Source organism: Glandiceps talaboti, chromosome 18, assembly GCF_964340395.1.
Source record: "Glandiceps talaboti chromosome 18, keGlaTala1.1, whole genome shotgun sequence".
In the NCBI taxonomy this organism is placed as follows: domain Eukaryota; kingdom Metazoa; phylum Hemichordata; class Enteropneusta; family Spengelidae; genus Glandiceps; species Glandiceps talaboti.
Window position 1 is genome coordinate 16885836 of NC_135566.1, and position 27862 is coordinate 16913697.

General features: G+C 37.1%; 2 protein-coding genes across 2 annotated transcripts in view; one reads left to right on the forward strand and one right to left on the reverse strand.

The window, feature by feature from the left end:
• The first annotated feature begins 6105 nt into the window (after positions 1–6105).
• LOC144449548 (aspartate beta-hydroxylase domain-containing protein 2-like) lies at positions 6106–10336 on the forward strand. Its single transcript, XM_078140096.1, has 2 exons — positions 6106–6953; positions 9958–10336. The coding sequence occupies exons 1-2, from the start codon at positions 6194–6196 to the stop codon at positions 10182–10184; spliced, it is 987 nt and encodes a 328-aa protein (XP_077996222.1). The 5' UTR covers positions 6106–6193; the 3' UTR covers positions 10185–10336.
• Positions 10337–14033: 3697 nt separating this feature from the next.
• The window catches only part of LOC144448773 (pre-mRNA-processing-splicing factor 8), a 36053-nt gene continuing 22224 nt past the window's right edge, over positions 14034–27862 (reverse strand). The window contains exons 31-43 of the mRNA XM_078139050.1: positions 26846–27006; positions 26312–26503; positions 25198–25435; positions 24463–24591; positions 23901–24014; positions 23065–23238; positions 22340–22533; positions 21766–21929; positions 20962–21179; positions 19960–20100; positions 19083–19222; positions 17788–17990; positions 14034–16599 (exon numbers count right to left, since the gene is read on the reverse strand). Coding sequence (XP_077995176.1) covers positions 16445–16599; positions 17788–17990; positions 19083–19222; positions 19960–20100; positions 20962–21179; positions 21766–21929; positions 22340–22533; positions 23065–23238; positions 23901–24014; positions 24463–24591; positions 25198–25435; positions 26312–26503; positions 26846–27006 — 2223 coding nt within the window. The 3' untranslated portion in view covers positions 14034–16444. The remainder of the gene's footprint in view (positions 16600–17787; positions 17991–19082; positions 19223–19959; positions 20101–20961; positions 21180–21765; positions 21930–22339; positions 22534–23064; positions 23239–23900; positions 24015–24462; positions 24592–25197; positions 25436–26311; positions 26504–26845; positions 27007–27862) is intronic.

Genomic DNA, 27862 nt, shown 5'->3' on the forward strand with positions numbered 1-27862 from the left:
AGTGTGTCTGTATAAATAATGTTACCTCGCCATATAGCGAAATACAATGTGGAGTACCACAAGGCTCAATTTTAGGCCCACTTCTCTTTCTGATTTACATCAATGATATTGTGAACGCTACTGATGCATTTGAATTTCGATTATTTGCCGACGACACAAACTTGTTTCAATTTATCAACAATCCCTCAAATATAATTCAGCTTGATCAACTCCATTTCGACTTCAGGAAAGTATGTGACTGGTGCGACGCCAATAGGCTCACTATCAATGTAGAAAAAACTAATTTCATGATTATTAAGACTTCGCAAAGATTGGTGAAAATGGAGGGAAGTCTGGGCATCAATGGCTCACAAATTTCACAAGTAACGTCAACCAATTATCTTGGCGTGTGTTTAGATCAAAATATGCTTTGGACATCACACATTGAAAAAGTTAGGAAAGCAATTTCTCCAATTATTGGCATAATTTCCAAAATTCGCTATTACGTACCTAAATCTACTCTTCTTCTGTTGTATAACTCTATGATCTTGCCCCATATCTCATATTGTATAGAGATATGGGGCAATACATACAATACATTTCTCAAGCCTATCTTAAACCTTCAAAAGAAAGTTATTCGCTTTATAACTTTTTCAAATATTGATGCTCCCTCCTCCCCTCTTTTTCAGCAACTAGGAATTCTAAATGTCCACCAGCAATGCAAATTTAATACTTCTTTATTTATTTTTGATTTGAGGGCCGGTCACTTCCCGCAAACAGTTAACGACTACTTTAACACACCACCAAATACGTATCACACTCGGAATACAGCGAGAGATAACTTTTACATTCCCAAAGTAAATCTTACTTTGACGCAACACAATTTTCAGTATGCAGCTGCAAAACATTGGAACTCCTTACCTGAAGAATTGAAAAAAATACAATCCAGGACTACTTTTAAATCTCAGTTAAAACAGTATTTGTTACAAAATTAATTCAGCTTTTTCTACCTTACATTGCATTTAATGCCAGTTATATATTTTTTGATGAACGCGTTTTGTTTGTTTTTGTTTTAATTTCAAATTTGTTTTTGTTTTTGCTTTGATTATTTTGTTTAATCAATTGTAGTATGGGCCACAAACTTGACTAGTTTGTTTCAAACTATTTTTGTGGTCCAGCCATAAACTCTGTATTCATCCATCAGTTTATGTGTAATATTTATTCCACTGTCTTTTTTACTTTTTCTCTTTTGTTATATTGATATGATTTTGAGTTTGTGGCAAATAAAATACTATAACTCAAATTCAAGTTTCTATTGTACACTAGGTATGACCTCCTAAAGTGCTCTCACACATCAGTAACGTTACTATGCATGCAATATCAATGCCCCTATACCAATGTTACAGGCCCACTTTTATAACATGGAAAACTTATTTAAAAAGGTTATATTTACTTTAGCTTTTCGATGCTTGGCAATATATATCTCAGAGGCTATGAATAACCTAAAAATTGCCTAAATAGAAACCAAAAACTACAGATTTGGCGGGGGGGGGGGCCTTGGACTCCATCACCCCAGAGGCCACTCATTCGTTAAACCAACAATAAGATTCACCAAAATTGGTATAAAAAACTTGAAAAGCTTCTAGGGGAGACCCCCTAGAACCCTCCTCCGAGATAAGAGGTAGACATGTTCCAGTTTCTAATCAAAGTTCTTTCCTCCACCTCTTACTGTCAAGATGCTATGGAACTTTATTTCAAAAACGTTTCAACCTTATGTAGTTGCTTTTTACATGTTAGAGCTGTCTTGTAAAGCTTGCAAATTATTGTCTGATTCTTTAAAAAAAAATATTTTTGTCATTTATTGAGTTACAAACAAAGACTTGGTGTATGTCGTTTCACATGATTTGTTCATGTAGAAAATCACAGTCTAGTAATTTTTTTCACTCATTACAAACTCAAAATAAATACCCATTTCTCATCGATATGGCAACTGTAAAGATCAACTACAGTTGTAATATATATTTAGACTGATTATTTGTTTTAGTAATAAACAAATTGTTATGAGTAGTGATAATGGAAATGTCATCAGATTCTTTGGACAAAATGAACTGAAAGACCCCTTATGGTCTGGTTATCAGGCCTGTATGTATGTCACACACAAAAGGAGGGTATTGTGTTAGGATTTATACACAGTATGGCACATATATCCCAAATACTAGTACTTGGCCGTACAAGTTGAATATATTTAACATGTAGAATTCAGAAGTAACACTTGCAGAATCTTGAAAGTACTAACACCAGTACACATGTCTCATAAGGGGCGAGATCAATAATTCAATGTAGGATAAAAAACTTAATTCTTTGACTTTTGGGGCGGGGTGGTGGTGGAGGGGTGGGGTGGGGTGCTACATCGGCTATTTAATCAAATGTCCGTCCTTAACCCTATACGACTTGTAATGACATAATATCACAAATATATTTTATCTTGTTCATACAATATGGGTAGATAGATAAGGACAGCAGTTCAGACACGCCAACCTACCACAAATGAAAACAAAATACAAGTAATTGTGATACACTGTTCAATCTCCGACCCATTTTGTAGAAATAGTTTATACACAGACTCTAATACATAATATGTATACACCCCCCCCCCCGACTTCAATGGTAACAGTGTAACAATCTCTTGTATTTTGTTTTAATTTGGAAAGAGTCGGCTTGTACGAGTTTTGCCAATATGAACCAAGGTAAAAATGCATGTGTGACACACACTTTTTTGAAACTGATACCTTTGATATTTCATATTATTTAATATGCCGCACATAGGTTTGATACGATATTTCTTTACAAATCGCCCCTTCTTATTGTGTTATGCTAGTTTATACAATGTAATTATCAAAGTTACAAATTGGTATTTTTGCATGCACGTTCGCAAAATATATTGTACACAATTTTTCATTGCACGCTTGTTTCCTTTAGGGACCGGTCAGTTTCTGCAGCTGGGGGGGGGGATCCGGTGATTTTCAATCAGGCCGACAAAAAGTCACTGACCCCCTATCGTAAAACTGAAAACAGGCTGCCCCTATCACTTATCTCTAAAACATGATGACCCCCCCCCCCCCCATATATCATATTCACATGACAGGTATTTTTGATCATGACTCAGTGTGGGATGCTTGACTGTCTTGCAAAGACTTTATAAGATCCCCGTATAGCACTATCATAATTATAATTATTGACTACACAGGGTAGATATATTCCAAAAGTAGTTGTTTAGTAACATCTTGATAGTGAAAGGTATAGTAGGGAGAAGCTTGAGAAGGGAATATGTACACTTCTCATGGGGGGTCGGGGGGTCGGAGGGGGTCTCCCCTATAGGCCCTGGAGGATTTTTACTCTTAAAGTCAATTTTGAGACTATTCAGACACTTTCAGACGATAATTTCCAAGCTTTACAAGACAACACCAACATGTAAAAAGCAACTTCATAGGGTTGAAATATTTTTGAAATATAGTTTGATAGCATCTTGACAGTAGGAGGTAGGAGGAAGAGCTTGAGACTGGAATATGTCCATCTCTTGGGTGGAGGTGGGGTCTCCCCCTAGAAGCTCTGGAGGCATTTTACTCTTAAAGCCATTTTAAAGCTATTCAGACCCTTTCAAGCAAACCTCCAAGCTTTACAAGACAGCACCATCAAGTGTCAGAAACTATTCATAATAACTTACATAGGGTTGAAATATGTTCTTAAAAGTGAAACGGCATCATTATATACATGTAGTAAAGGTCAGCACATCTAATAATAGTATCATTGGTACGGGAGATTTGGAGTTTTAAGGCAATTTTAGACTATCCTGGCAAACATCTCATATCTTTAAAGACAATATCATCTCAAATTAGCATAGGGTGAAAATATTTAAGAAAAATTTAATACCATTATGACAGTAAAAAGGTTGGTGCATCTGATTGTTGGTTGGTTGAATGCATGAGTGACCTCTGGGGGTGAGGGAGTCCTTGGGGTTTTCCCCTGGCAGATCTGGCTTTTTTTGTTTCTATTAAAGCAATTTTTAGGTTATTCATAGCCTTTGAGGTAATATTTCCAAGCTTTGAAAAGCTAACGTTTTAAATGAGTTTCCCATGTCACATAAAAATGGGCCTGTAACATTGGTATAGGGGGCATTAATATTGGTATGTTAGTGAACTTTAGGTGGTCATATACCTAGTGTATAATAGAAACTGGAATCTGATGAGATGTGGTGATTTGTAGTGTCAATATCATGTAGTGTCCAAAATAGAAAGTGTATTGGTCCATTCTGACAAGTTCATACTGACGAGTAGAACAATTTAGATTAAGTTCTTTTATAAATTACCTATGAAGATTTACCATTACGAAACCATCAAGTTCACTTTTGCAATATAAGTGAAGCACTGATTGTGAAACAGCCAAGTATTTACATGACATGTTCTGTAACTAGTGTGGTAGCTAGGTAATACATGTATATGTATATGTAAAGTGATGTTTGAACTCTTACGCTTAAGAAACAGGGACAAGAACAAACATGTACCAGATTTCAGACTTGGATATATGCCAATTTGTAGAAAAGGATTTGTCTCCCATCACAATCCAAAACACAATGACCCCCCCCCCCCCATCCACAATTTTCAAAAACAGGGTGACCCCCGGCCCCCTACCAATCCACTGCCCCCCGGCCGAAGAAACTGACCGGTCCCTTATAATTATTCTACGATTCACACGTGGAGAGGGATGATGTATGTATGTATGTATGTATGTATGTATGTATGTATGTATGTATGTATGTATGTATGTATGTATGTATGTATGTATGTATGTGTGTGTGTGTGTGTGTGTGTGTGTGTATGTATGTATGTATGTATGTATGTATGTACGTATGTACGTATGTATGTATGTGTGTGTGTATGTGTGTATGTATGTATGTGTGGGTGGGAGTGGGTGTGCGTCTGTGTATATATATATGTGTGTGTTCATACACATGTATGCGCAGTCTGGTGTATTTTCCAATTCTTTATTTTGTTGTGGAAGAGAGCAATATCATAGCACATATGCGCATGTTGGGGCAGAGATATCATCAGTCTTGCCAATCTTTGAACATTCCAAGGTTTGGCTATTCCAGGTCGATGATGAATGAATTGTTGACTGGGATTGTTGTACACTTTTGTCAAGTTCAGCTGAAAGAGAAATACCCCGTCTCGTATCTTGCAGTAGCGGTGTATATGATGACATGATACTCAGGAAATACCAGGCTTGGATGGCATCATGAATGAACTGTCACACGACGGCATCGGTGTGATAAATAGACAAACACAACCTTGATGAAGAGAAATTTTGGGAAAATGGTTTTGAGACTTCATCAGATTTAGGCATAAGTTATGCAATTTACTTTTCACACGTCAAAATAATTTGATATATGCGCAGCATACGAGCATTCAAATTTAACCGTTGATGCTACATATAGTGTGACTGTCACAGACTTCCTTGTCTGTGATAGTGTTTCGTGGTAAACCGTCAAAACTGACCTGGGGGCATTACTCCGGAAACCGGGACAGAAATTTAAAACCACCCGTTATAAAATTCTTTATAGAAAGTGCCTGTCACACATTCGAAACAGTGATCCTCTGTACAGAGAATCATATTATAATTATACAATATATATACATACACTACGGGACTGTATATCATTGAAGTACATGTAATATGCTATGTTTCTATGTATACTAGCTATACCTGTTGTTTGTATAGATAGTATATATAGAAACATAGTATATTATTTCAATAGTATACAGGCCCTTGTAGACATATATATAGATAGTTATCCATGAGTTTAAAAATATTTCATTTATCCAGTTTATTCATTCATTCATTCATTCATTCATTCATTCATTCATTCATTCATTCATTCATTCATTCATTCATTCATTCATTCATTCATTCATTCATTCATTCATTTATTTATTTATTTATTTATTTATTTATTTACTTATTTATTTATTAGTAACACGGTTCCTGGGCTCCCTGTGCATGTGGCCTAAATGATAGCAGTGTCTACATTTATATTTTACCCAAAATGCAGTGCTCTTCGAAATGGCCGCGGCCACTAGCGCTGTAGAGCTGTGTCCAGCAACAAATCTTCGTTTACTTGTTGCGTTCACGTGCACAATCCTGGTTTAGTTTTTAAATTATGGACGACATTGTTGTTCCACATTGGTACAGTCTCAGACTACTGGGTTACTATCTAGATGACTCTGTTTTACTAGCATTGAATTATTTCACGCTTGTTATTTTGGCATTACTGTTCATCCGATACCGTTGGTTGGCACCACCGATCGCTTCTGGACGTGAAAATCCAGAAAGTAGCGATGTATCTGCGTTTACCACATGCGAGTCTCCAGATTGTGTACGGTGTCGAAATTATCTCCAATTAGAGGGACAACTCCTACCAAAACTTGAAGGGTTCGCGAAAGAGCACTCGTGGAATGGTCTTGAGCGAATCCTCAGCGCAATAGAGGAAGCAGACGTCCATCGAGTGAACCAGGAACTAACTCTACAGCAGCCGAATATTCTCTTTCTGCCTGGGCTGTACTCTGATCCTTGGCACAATATTACACGTACACGAGACGTTCAAGTACTGATCGAAAACTACATAGGAATATCAAACGATTTCAAAAATGTGTACACAGAGTTTCAGAGTGGTTGTAAGCGTGGCTGGCTCACAAACAATGTTCCTAGCGGAGAGTGGCATGTCTTCCATTTAATTAACCAGGGTGTTCGAATAGATGACAACTGCCTAAAATGTCCAAACACTGCTGCAATACTTGGAGAATTAGAACATATTATGGACACCAATGTGTTTGGTAATGCCACATTTTCAGTACTACAGCCTGGAACACATATAACTGAACACTATGGCCCAACCAACGTACGCATACGATGCCATCTAGGTAGGTTGAGGGGATAGATGTGACGTGTGGTGATAATAGTCTTGATTCTCTAGTCCTGCTTACATGGCGTGGTGGGTCGAATGTCACCCCCCCCCCCACCTCCGGGCATAGTGGGGGATTTGGAAATTAGTCTTATAAAATTTGTCAAATGCCCCACCCCCTGGGGCAAGACATTCTGGAAAATCCCCACCTAAAACAAGTTGGGTGGGGTATTCAAAAATTCTGACTGACACACAACCACTCTTTTACGTCCGTGAAAATGACGGGAGGTCAATATGAGGCAATTGCCCCACCCCCTCGGGCATTGTTTCATGGCAAACACGGTCTAATCCCCACATTTGTCCCGTATTGCCCTGAGGTGGGGTCCCTCGGGCATTACATTGACTCATGCATATAACTCTTTTCATTCGTCTGTCACCCCTCTCTTCGTAGTCAATATAGAGTCACAGTCACACACACTACAGCCATATACGTGGGGCTAGATGTAGTCTTGCTGCTAGACGTTCGGGCTTTCTTTCGATGCTATAACTATAAGCGAAACGAAGTTCGCATGTGAGGGCTTGCCCGAACAGTCTAGCGAATGTCAGTTTCAGACCGGACATTCCATTGAGATTACCTTGAGCGACGGGTTGGGCCATCTATGCATATATATACTTTAATATATTCAATAACCTATGACCTCGGGGAATCTCTGCATGCAAGTGTTGACAAACACATTTACGTCATTACTATGGCTCATCAGTTTATGGTAATTGTGAGTTTGATGAGTGTGTAGACGTCATTCACACATTTCAGTTAACGCATTGTGGTTATTTATACAAGCCCCTCCTTCAGATGAATATGCATGAAAATTTAGCTATTGTCCTCTGTTTGTGCTTGTCGCTAATACGGTTCTCTGATTGGCAGTTATTTATATCCTGATGACATTCGCTAGACCTCGGATGTTCCATCCTCGATAGCGTTGTTCGGCTATGTGTCGTATTTTATCGGAAGAACATCCGAGGGCTAGCTGATAGACTAGGCTAGATGCTACTTGGAAAGTCTTTTTTTATAAGTAGAACCATGGAAGTATAGCGCACAGGGTGGGTTATACTTCCATGGTAGATAACCATAGCTGTTTTATGTTTTATTTCGCTTCTCTACAAATTAGCTAAATAGTTTGTTTAGTTTGCAGTCCTTGAATTTCTCCAGAAGCTACCCAGGCAGACAGGGGAGAAAATAACCCACAGAAAAACAACTATTTTGAAATGTGACATCATATGCATTCACTTTGGATCAGTGGTCATGCAAGCAGTGCATTCTGGTGAATACATGTACTTCACATCCAACATTGCATACTGCATGATCCAGGTTCTTTTAGCAATAGGTTTGCATATCTCAAGTGATCGATATATCATAAATACACAGAACAGACTTCATAAGCCCATTCTTCATGGCATGGAAGACGTGGTGTAGAAAACTTTCCCTGAGACTCATCTTGGGGATCTCACAGTGGAGACCACAGCAGTGAGAATCTGGGTACCCAAAACTAGCCCATGTCCTTCCTCTGTAAAGTTACAGAAACCATGTCATTAAAGTCTGATACCCTATATATAGGGTGTAATTACATAGAGTTACAGAAACCAAGTCATTAAAGCCTGATACCCTATATATAGGGTGTAATTACATAGAGTTACAGAAACCAAGTCATTAAAGCCTGATACCCTATATTTAGGGTGTAATTACATAGAGTTACAGAAACCAAGTCATTAAAGCCTGATACCCTATATATAGGGTGTAATTACATATTAGAGTTACAGAAACCAAGTTAAAGGTAAAATTGCAGTCACAGTTATTTCTGCCTTCAGTATATTTGTATTGATGACAGCTTTCAACTTACGTATGATTTTGGGTGAGAAGATAGCACTTTGGTAACTTACACAAGTTATGAAATCTTTATAAAGAAACCCTACTGCACTTGTTACACATTCTGCCATTTTGGGGATTTCCTGAAAGGGTTTATGGGTAAACTACAGGAAATGACATCATAGTTCCCACAATCTCTTTGTCTTGACATATAGAAGTTGATAGCAGTAATCAATACAAGTGTACTAAAGGCAGAAATAAGTCTGACTGGACTTTTCCTTTAAGTTGATAGCAGTAATCAATACAAGTGTACTAAAGGTAGAAATAAGTCTGACTGGACTTTTAAGTTGATAGCAGTAATCAATACAAGTGTACTAAAGGCAGAAATAAGTCTGACTGGACTTTTCCTGTCAGTTGATAGCAGTAATCAATACAAGTATACTAAAGGTAGAAATAAGTATGACTGGACTTTTCCTTTAAAGTTGATAGCAGTAATCAATACAAGTGTACTAAAGGTAGAAATAAGTATGACTGGACTTTTCCTTTAAGTTGATAGCAGTAATCAATACAAGTGTACTAAAGGTAGAAATAAGTATGACTGGACTTTTCCTTTAAGTTGATAGCAGTAATCAATACAAGTGTACTAAAGGTAGAAATAAGTATGACTGGACTTTTCCTTTAAGTTGATAGCAGTAATCAATACAAGTGTACTAAAGGTAGAAATAAGTATGACTGGACTTTTCCTTTAAGTTGATAGCAGTAATTAATACAAGTGTACTGAAGGTAGAAATAAGTATGACTTGACTTTTCCTTTAAGTTGATAATAGTAATTAATACAAGTGTACTAAAGGTAGAAATAAGTCTGACTTGACTTTTCCTTTAAGTTGATAATAGTAATCAATACAAGTGGACTAAAGGCAGAAATAAGTGTGACTGGACATTTCCTTGTAAGTTGATAGCAGTAATTAACACAAGTGCCGAAAGGCAGAAATGAGTCTGACTGGACTTTTCCTTGTAAGTTGATAGCTTGATAGCAGTAATCAGTACAAGTGTACTGATGGCAGAAATAAATCTGACTGGACTTTTCCTTTTAAACTATGGAATGACAAACTTTCAATGAATTTTAAATGTGTGTTTTTTTTTCATGTTCACCAAACAGGTATTACCATTCCTCCGAAGTGCCACCTTATTGTTGCTGGGGAGAGCAGACAATGGATAGAACAAGACTGCATTACTTTTGATGATTCCTTTCTGCATGAAGCAAAGCATGATGGAACAGATAAAGATGGGACGAGGGTTGTATTTATGGTCGATCTGTGGCATCCAGATGTAACTGAACTGGAAAGGGATGTTCTGAATGACCTGTTTTCACCTAGCCTTAAATGATGACAAGAATTTGACATTTTGCTGTTTTTATCTATGATTTAAAAACGCTTTTATTTTTTGGGTTACCATGGCAACAGACAATAAAATGACTACAATTTTTGAACTCAGAATAACAAACTTTCCCAGATAGGGTGGTTTCTAACAACTAGTCCCTGTCATTATTCTATTATTACAAAAATTATGATTATTATATATTTTTTAATAAATATTTAATTATATTACCACAATTTACTTATTTATTGAGATGAAATAAACATCTTCAAATAATTTTTATAATGAGACGTGTGATTTACAGACTCACCCCTCCCCCCCCACCACACACACACACACACACACACACACACACACACACACACACACACAGTCACAGAGTTGTTTTAAACAAGGTGGTAAACATCATTTACAATACATAGACATATCCTTGGTCAAAATGTGTACTAATAACCTTCTAAGGGTAACCCTATTTTTTGTATATTTCTCATTACTTTACCGACCCAAATTTTCAACTCTAACATTAAAATAAAATGTTTTTCATTTTTATCCCGCTGCTTATTAACCGTAACAGCTTTGCTAAATCTAAGTGAATCTATACTGGTCTGAGCTTAGATTTAGCAAAGCTGTTACGGTTAATCTAAATTCAAAGCATATTCATGTGCTTTTGAAGTACATATGGTTTGGTTTGGTTTGGTGTAGAGAGCTATTGTACAGTTGCAGACATCAGACCATTGACGAATAGAACCTGTTACAAACAGGGAAAGTAACCCAAATAAATTGGATTAATAACACTTGGCACAGCATGTTGGAACAGCAGAGATTTATTTTACATTTTTTGGTTTGATAAGAATAGTTGTATGGCCTCTTTGCATAATAGTTCACATTCACAAACAAAGTTCCCCTGGCAATTCAGGTACATGCAAAGAAAATACAGGGAAGAAGAAGAGAACTTTTTGCCTCACATTCTTGTTTAAAGTTGTTTGGGGCCTAATACCAGCTATAGCACATATCTCATACCACAAAGACCAAAGTGGACAATTAAACCCGGGAACTTTGTAGATTACTAACAGTATAGCAACCCTGTGGAAAGTACATGACAAATAACTCCTCCAGCTTCTTTCAAATACCACATGCAAATACAGAAATTTACAGGAACTCATTTTTTCCACGAGTAATCACAGACTGGTACAACCTTGACAATAATTTATTCACATCTGGATCGGTAGACGCCTTCAAGGTATCCATGTAGTGCGACTAAGTGTTTTGCCCTCCCCTTCCATTGATTATTTACTAGTATTGGTTCCTTCAACATATTGATTCTGATTCTGATACTAAACTGTATCAAGGCTATACCAAACTGGATTGCGTTGTAAATGTTACTCTGGCTACTTCAAATACTGCACCACAAACAATTTACAGCTTCACGGTTCTGTTACTGTAAACACTTTTCAAATAAACAAAAAGATCGTATGTGACACTTTTATTATCTATAAGTCACGCTAGCTGGTTTATCAAGTTTCAATATGTCAGTGGTAACATACATATGGAAATTACCCATTTTTGTAATGTCCTCATTCATACCAAAAGTGGAGCAATCACTGTTGTAGACATGCCCTCCCAAAAAGTGGATAAAATATGACATTTTTAAACATAGCTTAAAGACGCATCTTTTCAGACATCATTTCAAGTAATTTAATGTAACTGGTCGGTTTTATTGGAAGTGATTGATTGTAACTGTTTTTATACAATGTGAATTATTTCAATGGGTCGGTTTATACTTAGTTGCTCTCTGTGTGCTGTTATTTTTTTTTACTTTTGCAATTTTTTAACTTCAGTCTGTACAATGTGCTGAGATGCACGTGTAGCGCGTTTTCTTACAAGAAATAAATAATAATAAAAAATATGAGTTGGTAAGAAATACCACAAAACACTGTGTTCACTAATTAAATCAGATGTCATCAGATCACTGCAAGTGTAAGCACATTATAAACACTTGGCAAAATATCAGAAACACATCAAAGTTTGAAAAAAAATTGGCACGCAAATATGTCAGTGAAGATAACAAAATAGTCAAACACTACTTGATCTGACCTCTCATAACAAATTTGAATGAATTGTACGAATTAATGCTGGACAAGAATATATGTCTTATTATCATCCCAGAAATGGGTCATTTATTGCTACGACTGTCATTTTTTGAAAACAGAGTATAACCTGACAGACATACACGATTGCTAATAATTTTCAATTGAAAAAGTGAACAAGGACAAATATCCAGGAAATACACCTATTGAAGGCATTTTCATTGAAAATATAACTTTTTGGCACTTAGAAAAGAGCTGTACATACTCAGGACTGGAAAGACTTGATCTTTGACGCACACGAACTGTCTCCTTTCCATACAGGTTGAAAGTTATTAAAAAAGTATCAACAGAGATCAAATATATTACTTCTAGAATCACTGGGATTGCTGTGCTGACCACCAGCTGTTATGAATGAACAGAAACAGTCTCTTCATAGAGGTCATTTCCCAGCTATTTATTTTTATGTACATGAAAAGTAGTACTTTTATTTGATTTGTAGCCCCAGTGGGCACAGCCTAGAGGCCAGGACTACAGGAATGACTCCTGTCCACTTGCATTCAACAGCCTCATCTCTCACACCAATGACAGAACTTCAACCAAACCTGGCACAAATGTCAAATCCTATACAGTACAAATGCAGGTCACTTAATTTCCTAACCATGACCTTTTATGAACCAACACCAGGGTCATACTTCTTGTAAAATGTGGCAGTTTTGACTGACTCAAGAAGTGAATACACAGAGACTCTACATCCATACATTGTCAGAGGTGTAATTAAAGCTTATTGCAAGACACTGACCTTCATCCTGAAGGTCAAATAACAATTTGCTCAACACAATAGCCTCAAAAATGTGTAAAGCCAGTCGCATGTCTGCACTTAGTACTGATGTTTATAGAACTACAATTTCAAGTAAAGGCCTTTGTCCTTGACCGTCATTTTCAAGGTCTTAAATGAAATTACTCTATAACTTCTTTAACAAATGCATATGAAGACACAATTGAAATGTCTGCATCTTTAATATTGGCTGCAAGCTTTCTAGTTAGACTGACATCAGAACTTTTGAAATGGTATACATATTGACACCATTCAAGTGTATACACCCATACTTATGGAGATAACATCTTATCATATTTGCAAAACTGACCTTCACTGTTTGATCTTTTGGGTAATATAGTAATTTGCTATATAAATCAGTCTTGTCATTGAGATACACCCATATTATCTGAGAAATATTGTCTTATCACACTTGTGTCATATATCAAAGTTCTACCTGGACTATATATGTCAGTGGTCATTTCCCCCTCTGATAGTGTTAATTAATCTCACTTCACAGCATGAGTAGACAGTGTTTTGCTAAGGTTGGGAACCCTGGTATTACAGAAAGGGAGAAAGGGGTAAAAATGGCAGTGTTTCCCTATAGAGTCTATGGTAATTTTGTTTGGGAACCCAGGTAAAATAATATAGGAACCTGATAGATTTTACCTACTTACCACCCTTAGCAAAAACACTGGTAGACATTACGAAGTGTGATGTTATAAACTTAGACGGCTTGCCAACTACTTATAGAACTATATCTTTGACATAATTAGTGTTGGGGGCTGTGTAGAAGACTTGTATTTATATACTCTCCTAATGTAGAAGACTTGTATTTATATTGGCCATTATTGGAGGTGGAGTGGGGGATGTGTGGATCATGTTATTCTACTCACTCTATATCTCTTGAGGTACAAAATTAAACACAAAGAATGTTGGAAAAAGAAAAAAGTCTTACTTTAATGAATTCACAACAAAAATACATGAAAAGATAAAGATATACCATTTCAGGAAAATTTTGAGTATTCAACAGATTTTCCCAAACTCTCATTACATATTCATGATTTCAATGATAAAGAACTGTTCAAAGGTTGAAATCAAGCCCCCAGACAAAAAATAACATATAGAATTAAAGACATTTTACAAAACATTCAACAAAGGGAGTGAAAGCATACTACTGGTCCAGAGATATAATTCCCTGATTAATGAAACTGTTTAAAGTAAAACATAACAAGTCAGTAGTGTTGTCATTACTTGATTCATTTTCTTACTTAATATTTTTCAGGTATACGTAAGTGTACACCCCATACTTTGTCTGATGGCATCTCATGAAAACTAGGCACAAAGATGAATTTCAGTGTACACTAGGCCTGGGGAACCCATGCTTTTCAACATGGCATTCGATATTCTTTCATCAAACACAACAGAAGACAGCATGTGCGTCTTGATTTCTCCATAATTTTGTGTACTGGTACAAACAAATACTTGTTTACTGTGTTAAAGGGGCACAAGCTGAGTTTACATATTTCTGGGATGTAATTTTTTGTTCATATTAAACGGTACTCATAGTATTCTACTTATTGATGTACACTAGCCTATCACTTGCAATTGACTGAAGTCAAACCTGGTATTAGGATATTACTTATAAACGATCCAATGACATAATTTATCATACGCACCAAAAAATATACAGGAACTCCTGCTATGCAATCAACATGTCGGACAATGCCATGGACACAAATTGTAATGTCATAGAAGATATGCATTGACATTAATATTATGCTAGAATAGCTTAATCAGAGTTTTTTGAAAGTATTTTTACTTGAGTAAAAAGCTTATAAACTCAGCCTGTGCCACTTTAATAACCAGGTTTCAACATGGATACTACTGTGAACTTGCTCACTTGAAAGAGATTGAATATTCATGCCAAGACAAAGTTGAAACCAATGATGTTCTTGGTACTTTTTATATGACACATACAAATATGTATTATTTGTTGAAAATGACATCGGATGATGTAAATTAAATCCAGTGAATAAAGGCAGTTTGTACATTCCATAATAATACACTGTCATATGTTTATAGTTCGTGACTGAATTTCTCACAACTTAAAAACATTAGGGAGTGAAGAGAATCAATAATTATCAATGTGCCTAGCGATCATCACTCGAATTTGAATCCCGACACTATTTAATTATTGTTGGTGCGTTGACAAGCACACCAACCCACACAAAGCAAATATTTACACAGCTTATCTGGTTCAACACAAAGTTACTCTTTTTTATGTGTAACTTATGTATGTCAGGCAATAGAAATACCTTGGTTCCTACAACCAAACAAAGGTAAAGATTGTAAAAATAACACTTAAATCTAGAGGATGTTAATCATACGACATCGACTAAAATTCATGACAGGGGGATTTTATTTGCAACAACACATGTATGTCTGCTCATAAAAATTCTTTCGATTCAAAAATAGTCTAAACGTGAACAATTTTGTAGAATTTTGGTCGCGTATTTATGATTCTGTTGGTCTACAACATTCATATTCACCTGTTTTACTGTACAAAATGCTCAAAACTTCAAATGAAAAAAAACCCCCAAAACCTGAATGAGTGCCAAATAGTTTGTGAGACTGGCAGGCTAAAAAAATTTGTATTGACCTGTTTTACGGTAGAAAATGTTAGGTCAAAGTTCAAGGACCTGTGCAATCTATCACCAACGAGTGGCTGTTAGGTTGTCAGCAATGTCGGGACCAGTGAGTAATTTATCATCGTTTGAGATACCTCCAAGGCATGCCTACAGGGTCACTGATACTAAACAAAATAAATCCATCTTGTTATGTAGAAAATGTACACGATCTCATAAAAATTGATGCAAGTGGTAACACGAGGTGTGTGTGTGACAAACTGACAGCGGTATTACAGTGAAACACACTCCGGTCTGATATAGTGAAATACACTCAAATCTGACCAAAACTAATAGATAACAATCAAGCCTTGGTGTTTTCAATTATTAACATTTTGTATTAATATGAAGATGATGTCATCATGATTGGCCTGTGTGATGGCGGTCCATACTACACAATTTCAGTGCAGTCACTATAGTGTGATGTATGGCTCTCTCCTCACACAATATCTGGTTATACCAACTTATACCACATTTACAGTAACTATGGCATGGTGTGTGGTCCTCCCACCACAATACATGGTAACACCACATTTTCAGTAACTGTGTAGTGTATGGCTGTCCTTACAAAGCACATGGCTACACCACATTTACAGTAACTGTGTGGTGTATGGCTTTGTCCTTACGCAACACATGGTTACACCACATTTACAGTGACTATTTCATGGTGCACGGCTCTCCTTACATATACAAGTCTTCTCTGTCTGTACCAAACGTATCTCCTTCCTCAATCGCACTGAAGTTCAAGAAATGGGATGGCCTGTGAACTTCATGGTAGAATTCCTTGGGATTTGCCAAAAGTAAATCAAACCTCATGTTGGGGTCATGACGGACACCTAAAATACAAAGACAAAGTCACATGAAAAAGTCAGTATTTGGTATTATCCTGAACTACAGTGATAAGAAAATTTAGGTTCTGTGAAAGATTATGAATTTAGACAGATAAGCATATTGGATAGGTTCAACTCTGTACAGATATCAGAGTGCCTTCATATTGACTTAGTGTTATCAACTGTCAGTGATGGTACTTGAGATGCTACTGATAACCAACAAAAAAGACACCATACATCTACCTGTAACACCTACATATAAATTACAGTTTGCTTTTTGTACAGTGAAAACCACATTTATTATCTTCACCCTCAACTCTTTATTAGTAACCTTCATCAAAGAGGCCAGGCTGTTCTATTCTACAATGCACTGCTGTGACCCCTACAGTTAGTGTGAGGTCCAGGCTCTTCTATTCTGACCCCTAGAGTCAGTATTGAGTCCAGGCTAATCTATTCTACAATGCACTGTTGTGACCCCTAGAGTTGGCATGTTCTATACCACAATGCACTGTTCTGTTATGAACCCTAGAGTTAGCATGGAATCCAGGCTGTTCTATACCACAATGCACTGTTATGACCCCTAGAGTTAGCATGGAATCCAGGCTGTTCTATACCACAATGCATTGTTATGACCCCTAGAGTTAGCATGGAATCCAGGCTGTTCTATACCACAATGCACTGTTATGACCTCTAGAGTTAGCATGGAATCCAGGCTGTTCTATTCTACAATACACTGTTATGACCTCTAGAGTTAGCATGGAATCCAGGCTGTTCTATACCGCAATGCACTGTTATGACCCCTAGAGTTAGCATGGAATCCAGGCTGTTCTATACCACAATGCACTGTTATGACCCCTAGAGTTAGCATGGAATCCAGGCTGTTCTATACCACAATGCACTGTTATGACCCCTAGAGTTAGCATGGAATCCAGGCTGTTCTATTCTATAATACAATGTTATGACCCCTAGAGTTAGCATGGAATCCAGGCTGTTCTATACCACAATGCACTGTTGTGACCCCTAGAGTTAGCATGGAATCCAGGCTGTCCTACTGTAGTATGGTATAATTAAAATAAATGCTCTGGCAGCTGGAGTCCAGATTGTCCTGTTCCACAGTATAGTTTGAGTCAAACACCTTGTGGTTACAACAGATTTTTTTGAGTATTAAAAAACCGACAACAAAAATTAACTTACCCATGAAATTATAATTCCATGACCCCTGTGACGGAACCATGAAGAAACCGAGGAATCTATCAGATAACAACATCTGAACACGTTCATAGTGTGACGGTAGATAACCTTTGGGATTATTTCCCTTATCAGTGTTCTGGCGACCCCATTCATATCCACTGGGTGTTAGTTTGTATGCAGTCAGAGAGCAGGATCCTGGGGTGAAGCTGTCAAATCAAACAAAGGTACGGTTTAATGACGTTAGAGTCCACGTAAGTCAGCTAAAAGACAAGATAACTACACATAGTTACATATCAATACAGATAGGACAATTCATTCAGTGACCACCTGTAAGTACAATGAGCTGATAAAAAAGACATGATATATCTAATCAGATTTGACTATTAAATGGTACACTAACATAGCTAATTCACAGGTCAGGTCCCAGTACACCAACGATTCAACTGACCCAGAATACTCCTACTGAAACTAAGTTACAGTCATTACACTATATCTGAGATAAGAGGGATGTACTATGTTATGCGGTAGTATTTGTTCTCATTCAGATAAATCTGGTGTCAAATTCATTCTTTCTACTTTCAAATGAAGTGCCTGATTATACTCAGCGTACAAGTATCATGCACTTTGGATTGTACGGACTTACAGATGTTCTTAATATATCAGCGGTATTTTATTTGTTCTCAACATTCATGAATATGTATGTAGACTATCTGACAACAGTAAAAGATGTGAGATGATGTTAATATTTGTCTACAGCAGTGACAAATCTAACATGGCCACTATTGATAGTAGCGTTACTCAAAAGATTTGACTGGAACTTGGAAACGGAAGCTGATGAAAGACAATAGTTACTGGTAATGCTGTGTAGGAGTTTACTATACGCCATACTGTGGTTATAGGAAAGATTTCATAGTTTGGCCACTAGGAGTGCTGTTCACAAACCATTTGTTGGCAGGAAGTGAGAGCCAGATTAGTAGAGTATTGTAACATAAAGACAGCAGACACCAAGTTACCACACCTTTTAAATGTTGTTCCCACAATACTATTTTATCAGTAACTACCAGTAGTAATCAAAACATGTCTAACCAATACTGTAATACTCTGTTTTGGACATTCAGAGTTCTTTCACACACATTTCATTCACTGCTTCATGCAACCAGTGGCCATGACACAAATTTTAGCCCCTCACTTTTGCCGAATCTGTTGCGCCCTCGTCTGGTGGTTACCTGAGAAATGGCTGGAACTTCAGTCACTGGAATACGGTGTATTGAACCTGGAATGCTTTGAACAAACCTTACCTGCATGTAATGACGACGGTCTTTTCACCATCCCAGGCTGGGTTATCTGCCATTATCTTGGCATGTGTAGTAATGTCTTGGGGTGACAACTGTGGGGTTTCGTTAGGTTGTGTGTGAACCCAGCCTAACGGTTCCATCTCCTGTAATCAATGATGACAAAATGAGAATGTTTATAAGTTGGAGAAGACACAGCACCATTGAAGCATCATCATCTTCCTGTCACTTGTAATCAGAACACTGAAAATCCCTGGGTACAAACTGTGTGACTAATGGAGTGTAGACAATGATGAATATTTCATTGACAGTTCACTGGGAGAACTAATACTAGTTGCAATGATGTGGAGGTCACGATATTCATAAAATCTTACAATGATATGACTCTGGTAATCAAGGCTTCAGTTTACTAAGATAGACACAAACTTGTTTGATGTGTTAGATAACTCAAATGGGTGATATCGGTTCCTCTGTTGTGCGAATCTAATCACCTTGTGACCATGACCAAGATAGTGTAAACATTGGAAGTCCCAAAACAGTACACTGCAAGTTTATGGAACTAGTTTTCAGAGAGCCATCCCACTTAGACCATAATTAAACCAATGTCCATTCAATAGTTTATCACTGCTGTATCAACATGTTACGACAATACTTTTAGTTTGTGTCTATCTTAGTAAACTGAAGCCTCAATAACCAGAGTAATATAATGCTTGCTGATGTTTTCTTCTTTGTGTTGTATTCAGAACCACAGTCAGTGTAGTAATTACAGCATGTATTTTTTAAGGGACTGCTTCCACTTTCATCATCTCGAACTTGATTCTAAATGTGATACAGGTCCATCACACTACATTCTTGTCTGAGAATTGTCACAACAGTTGCCTACCTTGAGATATTCATGTTGTGGCAGCTGGTTTGGTAAATGTACAGTTTGATGTGTGCCCCACTGAGGTACCATTACAATACACCGTATCTCCTTCACTTGGGGATTGTCAGGGGGACTCACTCCATACAGATAACCTGCAATCTGTCAAATATAAAAAAATACAAGTGTCCGTTTTAGTGTGCATGTCTCTGAAAGCACTCCTCAATGCAGGACGGTGTCACTTTTGGTCTTGGAAGTTTCGATCCATTTCATGAGTTCAGCGTTTGTTTGCAATCGTAAACATGTATGTCTATCAAGTTGTATAACAGGGGCTGCTACCCCTACACTACGCATGTTCAGGAAAAACATTCTGTAATTTCTCAACTTCAGATTTGATTAATATTTCAAGCATGATTGAAGGAGTGACGTAGATGCATGTTGTTAGGATGAAGTACAAGGGTATAAATCCCCCATTTTTGTTTGAATGCATTCAACTTGGCTTGCATGTGGTATAATGACTTCTACAAATAGACTCTAAAGTAACGGCTATTTTGGGAACGACCATTTTGTATGTATCATTGCTTTTACAGTCCTAGTGGTAATCTACAACAACAACAACAACAACAACAACAACTAATAGTATGTAAAAATAATAATTTTTCAGGCATTATTTTATGGTTTAATAAGAACAGTTTTATGGCCTCTTCATGTGTACATGAAATGCCAGGGGTACTTGACATTAGCTTGTAAACATGAACTATTATGAAAAGTGGTCATGAAACTGTTCTTATCAAAAGATGGAATGTAGTACAAGTCTCTGTACTTCCAACTTGCTGTGCCAAGTGTTATTAATCCAATTCATTTGTTTACTTTCCCTGTGTGTCAACAGGTTCAGTTTGTCCACAGTCTGATGTCTGAAGATGTAGTTGCAAAATAACCAAGGAACTTGCCATAGATTTCCTTCCTCCCACTTGTAATCAGACCACTGAAAGCCACTCCCACACAACTCAACACAAAACCTACCTGTGCTCGAAGATCGGAAATGATGATAAACTTCTTAAGAATGTTCTTAGGTAGGATGTATGTGTAGCCTGTTTCCTTGATATCATCAGAGGACACATAGATGTGATTGGTTCTAAGATGAAGATTGGTGGCTGATATAGCACGGACTCTCCATTCAGTCTTAGAGGAGAATGTTGCCGTCTCATAGTTACTGGTTGTAGATGTTATAATTTCATCACCTATACAAGATGAGAAAGTAGGTAGTCATGAAAGTTGTAGTTACTGTAACTCTGAGTTAAAACACAGACACTATCATCAGATTGTTCTGTGTTCATGGTAATAATATATACTTAGTGATTCCAAGGATGAAAATAATTAAACTGCCACCTGTACACTAAATACAATAACATGGATTACACTAGGCGAAAGTACACGTACGAAAATGGCCCTGGTATGAACACAGCTATAAGTGTGGCTAAAGTATTATTGTAACATGGCTGAAGTATGAACATGACTATTACATAAATGTGGCTAAAGTAGTACTGTAACACAGCTACGGTATGGACAGGGCTAGAGTAAGGACAGGGCTAGAGTATGAACATATCTAAAGTACGGACAGGGCTAAGTATGTATGACCAAGGCTGATGTATGGACACAACTATTATATAAACATGGCCAAAGCATTACTGTAACATGGCTTAAGTATGAACACGGCTATAGATATGGCTACAGTTTGAATATAGCTAAAATAGAAAAAAAGACTAAAAGTATGTATACTTAATACTAAATACTTGACACAAGTAAAACTTGAAAGTAAAAACCTACCATGTTTATTCACAGTTCTGGTGGTTGTAGCAGTCAGCTGTGATTGTTCCTTGGTCTGTTTCTCAATCTCGGCAATCTGTTGACGTTGTTGTGATGGTGCAGAGATCTCCATACCAAGGATGATGTCACGAATTTCAGACTGCGTCAGAGATGCAACATTCACACTGTAAATAAAAATACATTATTCCACTTAAGTGATGTTGATGTGCAATCAACCGCCGACTTGACCGCAAGGATCAAAATGTTTTGATTTTTACCGGTGCACTTTTACCGGCGACAGCTGACCACGAGGGGTGTGCTATGGCTTACGATGTTTTCCCGAAATTATATGCTCCATAATATGCTCTTTGAGTACTTACAGTGTTCTCTGCACAGTATGCAAGTGAAAGTGCAGCAGAAAACACTGCAAGCACGAGTGCAAATACCCCTGAGTACCCACATTGGCACTGGCGTGGCATATGGGGTTCTGGTATTATTAAATATGTTTATCCGAAACAACAAATTTCCATAAAAATGGCACTATGCGATAACAATATGAAATATGAAATGCTTTTTAAGTATACAAAAGTCTTACTTGTTTCTCTTTCCATAGTCAGCCAGGATGAGGTCTTTGAGTTGTAATTCAACTTCAATCCATTCTTCATCAGTAAGGGATGGCCAGATGTGATGAGGTTCAGTGATGGTAGTCTTGTCTGGTTTTAGTAGAACCTTGGTACGATCAGTGTTTACATGAAGAGCTCTCAATATCAGGATTAACCTGGAGAAGGCCTGGATAAAGTATACAAAGAAAGGCCAAAATGGAATATCACTGGAATGGCAGATAAATAACTAGACTTAAAGTGGCCATATGGATGAGAATTTGGTATTTATTTCGGATTTTTATTTGATAAAACAGCTTCACTATGTTTTTCTACTTGAAAAAATAATGTGAAATAACATATACCAAGTCTATGTTCATCACTCAATACATAGCAAAAAGATGCAAAAAGTGTAAAAAGTTTGTTATTGTACGTACAATAACATACATTTTATACATTGTTTAATGTTTTGCAGTATGTTTTCCATATGGCCACTTTAATATATCCATGTTTTCATGACATTGAAAGTGCTATGAATTGGGTTGTCTGTGGCCAAGCTGTTTGTTCATGGCTGTTTTACTGCAGCATTTCTCTTATTAGAAGTTAGTATTCAGCTTTTGTGAGGGGAGCAAGGGCGAGGTGGGGTGTGGGTGGGTTGGGTTAGCACCCCTCTATAAACTTGTTTCTATAGCAACTACTCATGCTCTAATTAAATACTTACAGTGTAAGATGAGATACTCTTCAACCAATCGTCGTAGAGATTAAACAACACCATCTGTGGTTCTGTAGCTTTCAGGATCAGATCTCCTAGTTTCTCTACTTTCAGACATGCCTGGAAAGGCAGCTGTAACTCACTACCTTTGATCACAATGTTAGGGAAATCCAACAAATGTACCTAGATGAGAGAAATGAACACAGTGACACAGTTAATTGTTGATCAACAATACAGCTAGTATATCTGGTCACTGATTAATTTACAACTGCTGACATCAGACCATAGATGAATGGAATCTGCTACAAACAGTTTAAGTAAACAATTGTATTGGATTAATAACACTTATGTTAGAAGTACAGAGACTTGTATTACATTCCATCATTTCATAAGAACAGTTCTATGGTCACTTCCCATAATAGTTCACGTTCACAAACAAATCTGCAGTTCCCCTGGCATTTCATGTACACACACAGGGGCCATAAAACTGTTCTTATCAAAATGTGGTGTGTATTATAAGTCTCTGCTGTTCCAACATGTTGTGTCAAGCGTTATTAATCCAATTCATTTGTTTACTTTCCCTATTGGTAATAGTTCTGTTTGTCCATGGTCTGTTGTCAACAGTTGTATAGCCTAATGACAGCAGTCAGATGAAAGGATACAACCGGAAATTTTACTACTTTTTAGTGACAATTTCATTACAACAGCAGTTATGAGAAGACATATATCCACAGTTTTGCCATTCAATTAACTATTAGCACCTGACCTGACCTAGACCCTGGGACCAGGACCACCCAAGACCAGATCAGACCTGACTAAACCACTGGATGTGTACTTGAACTCACCTCCAATGGGTCAAGCATACCCTTCCTAGTAACAATAATCTGTTTAGGTTGTTCCTCTACTGGCAGTGATCTAATCAAAGCTGCAACTTCTTCTGCTGTCTTCCACTTGGCAAGCTGTAAGGATAGAATTAAAGTTGATAAAGTTCAGTATGTAAACACTAAAATATCAATAAAAGGCATATCATATGACTACTTTTCTCGGCTGATCAAACTGGAGTCTTCAGAAGCATTGAAAAGGTTAACTAAAATCTACACTGGAAACAATTACATGTTTATAATGCACTACAATAAATGACACAAGTCTACACGTTTCCACCATGCTAACATGACATACCACTGACCCATGCCATTTTTAATTCTTTGTGATACATCACACAACTTGATGTCCCCCCTATCTCCTCCCCCCTATCTCTTGCTATGTGGTGTGTCACACAGAAAACACAGCTTTCATCATTTTGTTTTGCCATTTTTTGAGGGTGCACTGAACTAAATCTGCTTTCTTTCAGTTATGTTAACATACTTATTTTCAAAGAAAAGAGATATTAGCAAGCAAGTCACTAACCTGTCCAAGACGTTTCTGTCCAGCCCATACTGAGGTATGAATGATCTTCAAGAACAGTTGCCCAGTACGGGGATTGAAGATAAAGATGGCTCCATTGATGGGTTTAGTTGTCAAGTTACCTTCAAATGTCTGCAAGAAATGAAACAATGATGTAATCACCTTGTCAGAATAATAATACACTGAGGGGTGATTGACTTGATTGACTTGATTGAGTGTGTTCCTACTCTATGACATTAATCATGAATCAAGAAAAAGTAATGTTATACTTCAATTTGAAACTGCCCCCAAGCTGGATGAATATCGACAGTGAGATGGAGACCCTTGTTATGTATGTGAATGTCTGTATTAGATTTCAACTTGACAATACATTGTACTGGAAATACTAATTAGATGGATATCCAATGGTGTTGCTTACAGTATATACACATGTATCAATGTTCACAAATGAAGTTCCCCATACTAAATTTTCATTGCATACTTCTATGTTATTCCTCAATATTTTTCTTCGTTCAGCCAAGGAAAATACAAGAGATTATATCTATGGGGTCATATCATTTGATGATGAAGACGAGAGTGAGAAAACGCGTGTAGAACAAACGATTGTGTCCTCATTTGCATGCAGGTATGCAATAATGTTTTCGGTATTGCACTGCAGTGCAAATACCACTAGCATGTGTGCGCACCAGTGCAAGTAATCTCTGGTACACATGTAATAATATTAACGTTTTATATTACCTTGTGAATAGTGACTCTGTACACATTGGTGTCATCCACAAACCAAATGATCTGATTAGAGAACAGTTCACCATAGTTCTGAGACGACAGGTAAGGTTCTGTGGGCTCTGATGAATACAACTGTAGACCTTTACGGATACGTTCCCTCAACACATACAAAGCTGGATTGGCTTTCATAATCTTGGCAAGGGCTTGCTGAATTAGTGGTTTAGATCCGGGGAACCAATTTCCAAAGGCACTGTTAACAAACAAATCATGTATGTAGTACTGTTAGTATAAGACCTTGGTCTGGCCGTTCCTACAATACCTAAACCTATAGTCTCATTCTTGTACAAATACAACCCTTGCACTAGGTTGTCTAGAAATGCTGTTAATCAGAATGTTGTTTTTGTCAGTAGTATACAATCAAAACTGACTTTAAAGGTGCCGAAAAGTTGTCTCCTTATCACAAATCAAGCAAACATATATAGATACACAATAACATTGGGTGGCTCTGATGTAAGTTCAGGCCATGTTCTTATCAGTTTGTTTATGTCTGTGAAAGTGAGTGAGTGAGTGAGTGTCTAACTGTCACAGACATAAACAAACTGATAAAAGCATTGCACGCACCTACATCTGAGGCACCCGCTGTTGCTTTTGTATCAATGTGTTTTAGTTTAATAGTGTGATAAGGAGAAGACTTGTTGGCATTTTCAAAACCAGTTTTAAACGTCCACCACTGATAAAACTATGTTATGATCAGCAGCATTTCTACTAGACCACTAGTGCAAAGATAGTATCATTATTTGTGATAATTTAAAAAAAAAACCATATACATTAGCAATAACTATAAGACGCCAACTGCCTTGAAACAAACATTACTGGTTTGAAGCTTCTTATCGATAAATTCATTTCATCTTAATTGAATGACAAATCACTTCATATCAAGGACGTCAAATAATGATGATGGGATGATGTTATACCATATGCCACCTCTATCCAAAACTGAATCACTGCTCCCTTTCTAGACATGTGAAATCTACATCCACAATTTCACATTAGGCAATTGATTCCTCCGAGTGGTATTACATTTCCACCTCATAATTGTGAGAGGACGAATATGATGTGAACTTACCTGTGTAAGTTATATGCCAAGTCAACCGCTACAAGTACACCAGTTGGTGAAGGATAGATACTCATATTATCTGTGGTATAGTCCAGGAACTTAGCTCTGGCATAACGTTCAATATCATGGGAATCATAATCTCCCCACCTCAGCTGAACATCTAACCAGTATTTCTGTGTGGTTGTGTTGTCCATGGTGTCCCTAGAATCACAATCAATGAAAACAAGTTTCAAATCAGTTTGGAACCTTATTTGTCTATCACATGTGACATTATACTAGAAATCTGAACCAACAGACCTAACTTAATATTACAGTTCTCGGGATCTTGAGCACCAAGACTTTGCATGTTTACATGTGATCGTTAATCACAAACAGCACCCTCAACGGGTTTACATCTGTGAATGTCAATGTAATCCGTATCGCTCCACTGATAAGATAACACTAATGTGAGAACCTGACATTAAACCATGGGTCTCTGAGTTGAAATGTTGTAAGGTTAGTAGTGATAAACTGTTTCGGTACACATGGGGAAAATTTACTTACTTGGAATCTGCCAGTAATGAGGGTCTTGATACCAACCATCTGTGGTTAGCAAAGAGTAGAATATCGGCACAGGAACTGTTCATTTTGTAAGACTTCCTGGGATGGATCGTCTCTTTCTGTACTGTGTCAATCTCTAAGGCATCTAACTCTTGATCAAATACCTGTCAAATGACACATATAAAGTAAAACGTCACATATTGCATCAACCATGTATATGCTAATTTGCATTGCCACATTACAACGAATAACACTCAAGTAAAGTATTTTCTCTATGCTACACTCATTTGTATGCATTCATATCAAGTGTAAAAGGATACTTGTCCAATTGGTTTATTTACAAGCCAAGCATGTGGCCTTTCTAATGTGGTCAATAAGCAAATGAAACTGGATACTTTTACACTTGATATGGACACTATAAACAATTGTGGTACATACAGAAAACACTTTACTTTGGTGTTATAGGTGGTACAGCTACATGGTACCATTATCATAACCATCATGTCGAGCCAACTGTAACTTTTGGCAATTTTTCTCTATTGGTCTTTTCATTGCATGATTGCTGGCATGTTGTGTCGATTTACACCAGTCTCGTTCCAGAATGTCAACAAAGGTTGTAGAGGGACTATAGATACACATAGTACCGATAACTAAAAAATTACCTAGACAAGGTGCACACAAACACTTGTGTCTTTGTAAAATACAGTACTATAAATCGAATTAATATTTTTTACTGGACTTTCCATCAAATAAATAAGCAACAAACATCAGTCTTGGAGTCATGATGGTTAAAATAATGGCTAGAGTGGTTAGCTTTGAATCAGTAGGTTGCAAGTTAAAGCCTTGCCACTGCCATTTGTTTCTGAATGGCTTGCTGGTAAGCTCTTAGGCAAGATTTGAACTGCGAGTGTGCCCAAATTGACTCCTCATCTAAAAGCAATTTCAAAACAGCACTCCTAGTGTCCAAATTATGCAATTTTTTGTCTTTCCAATAACTGCAATATAATGTATTTTATACTC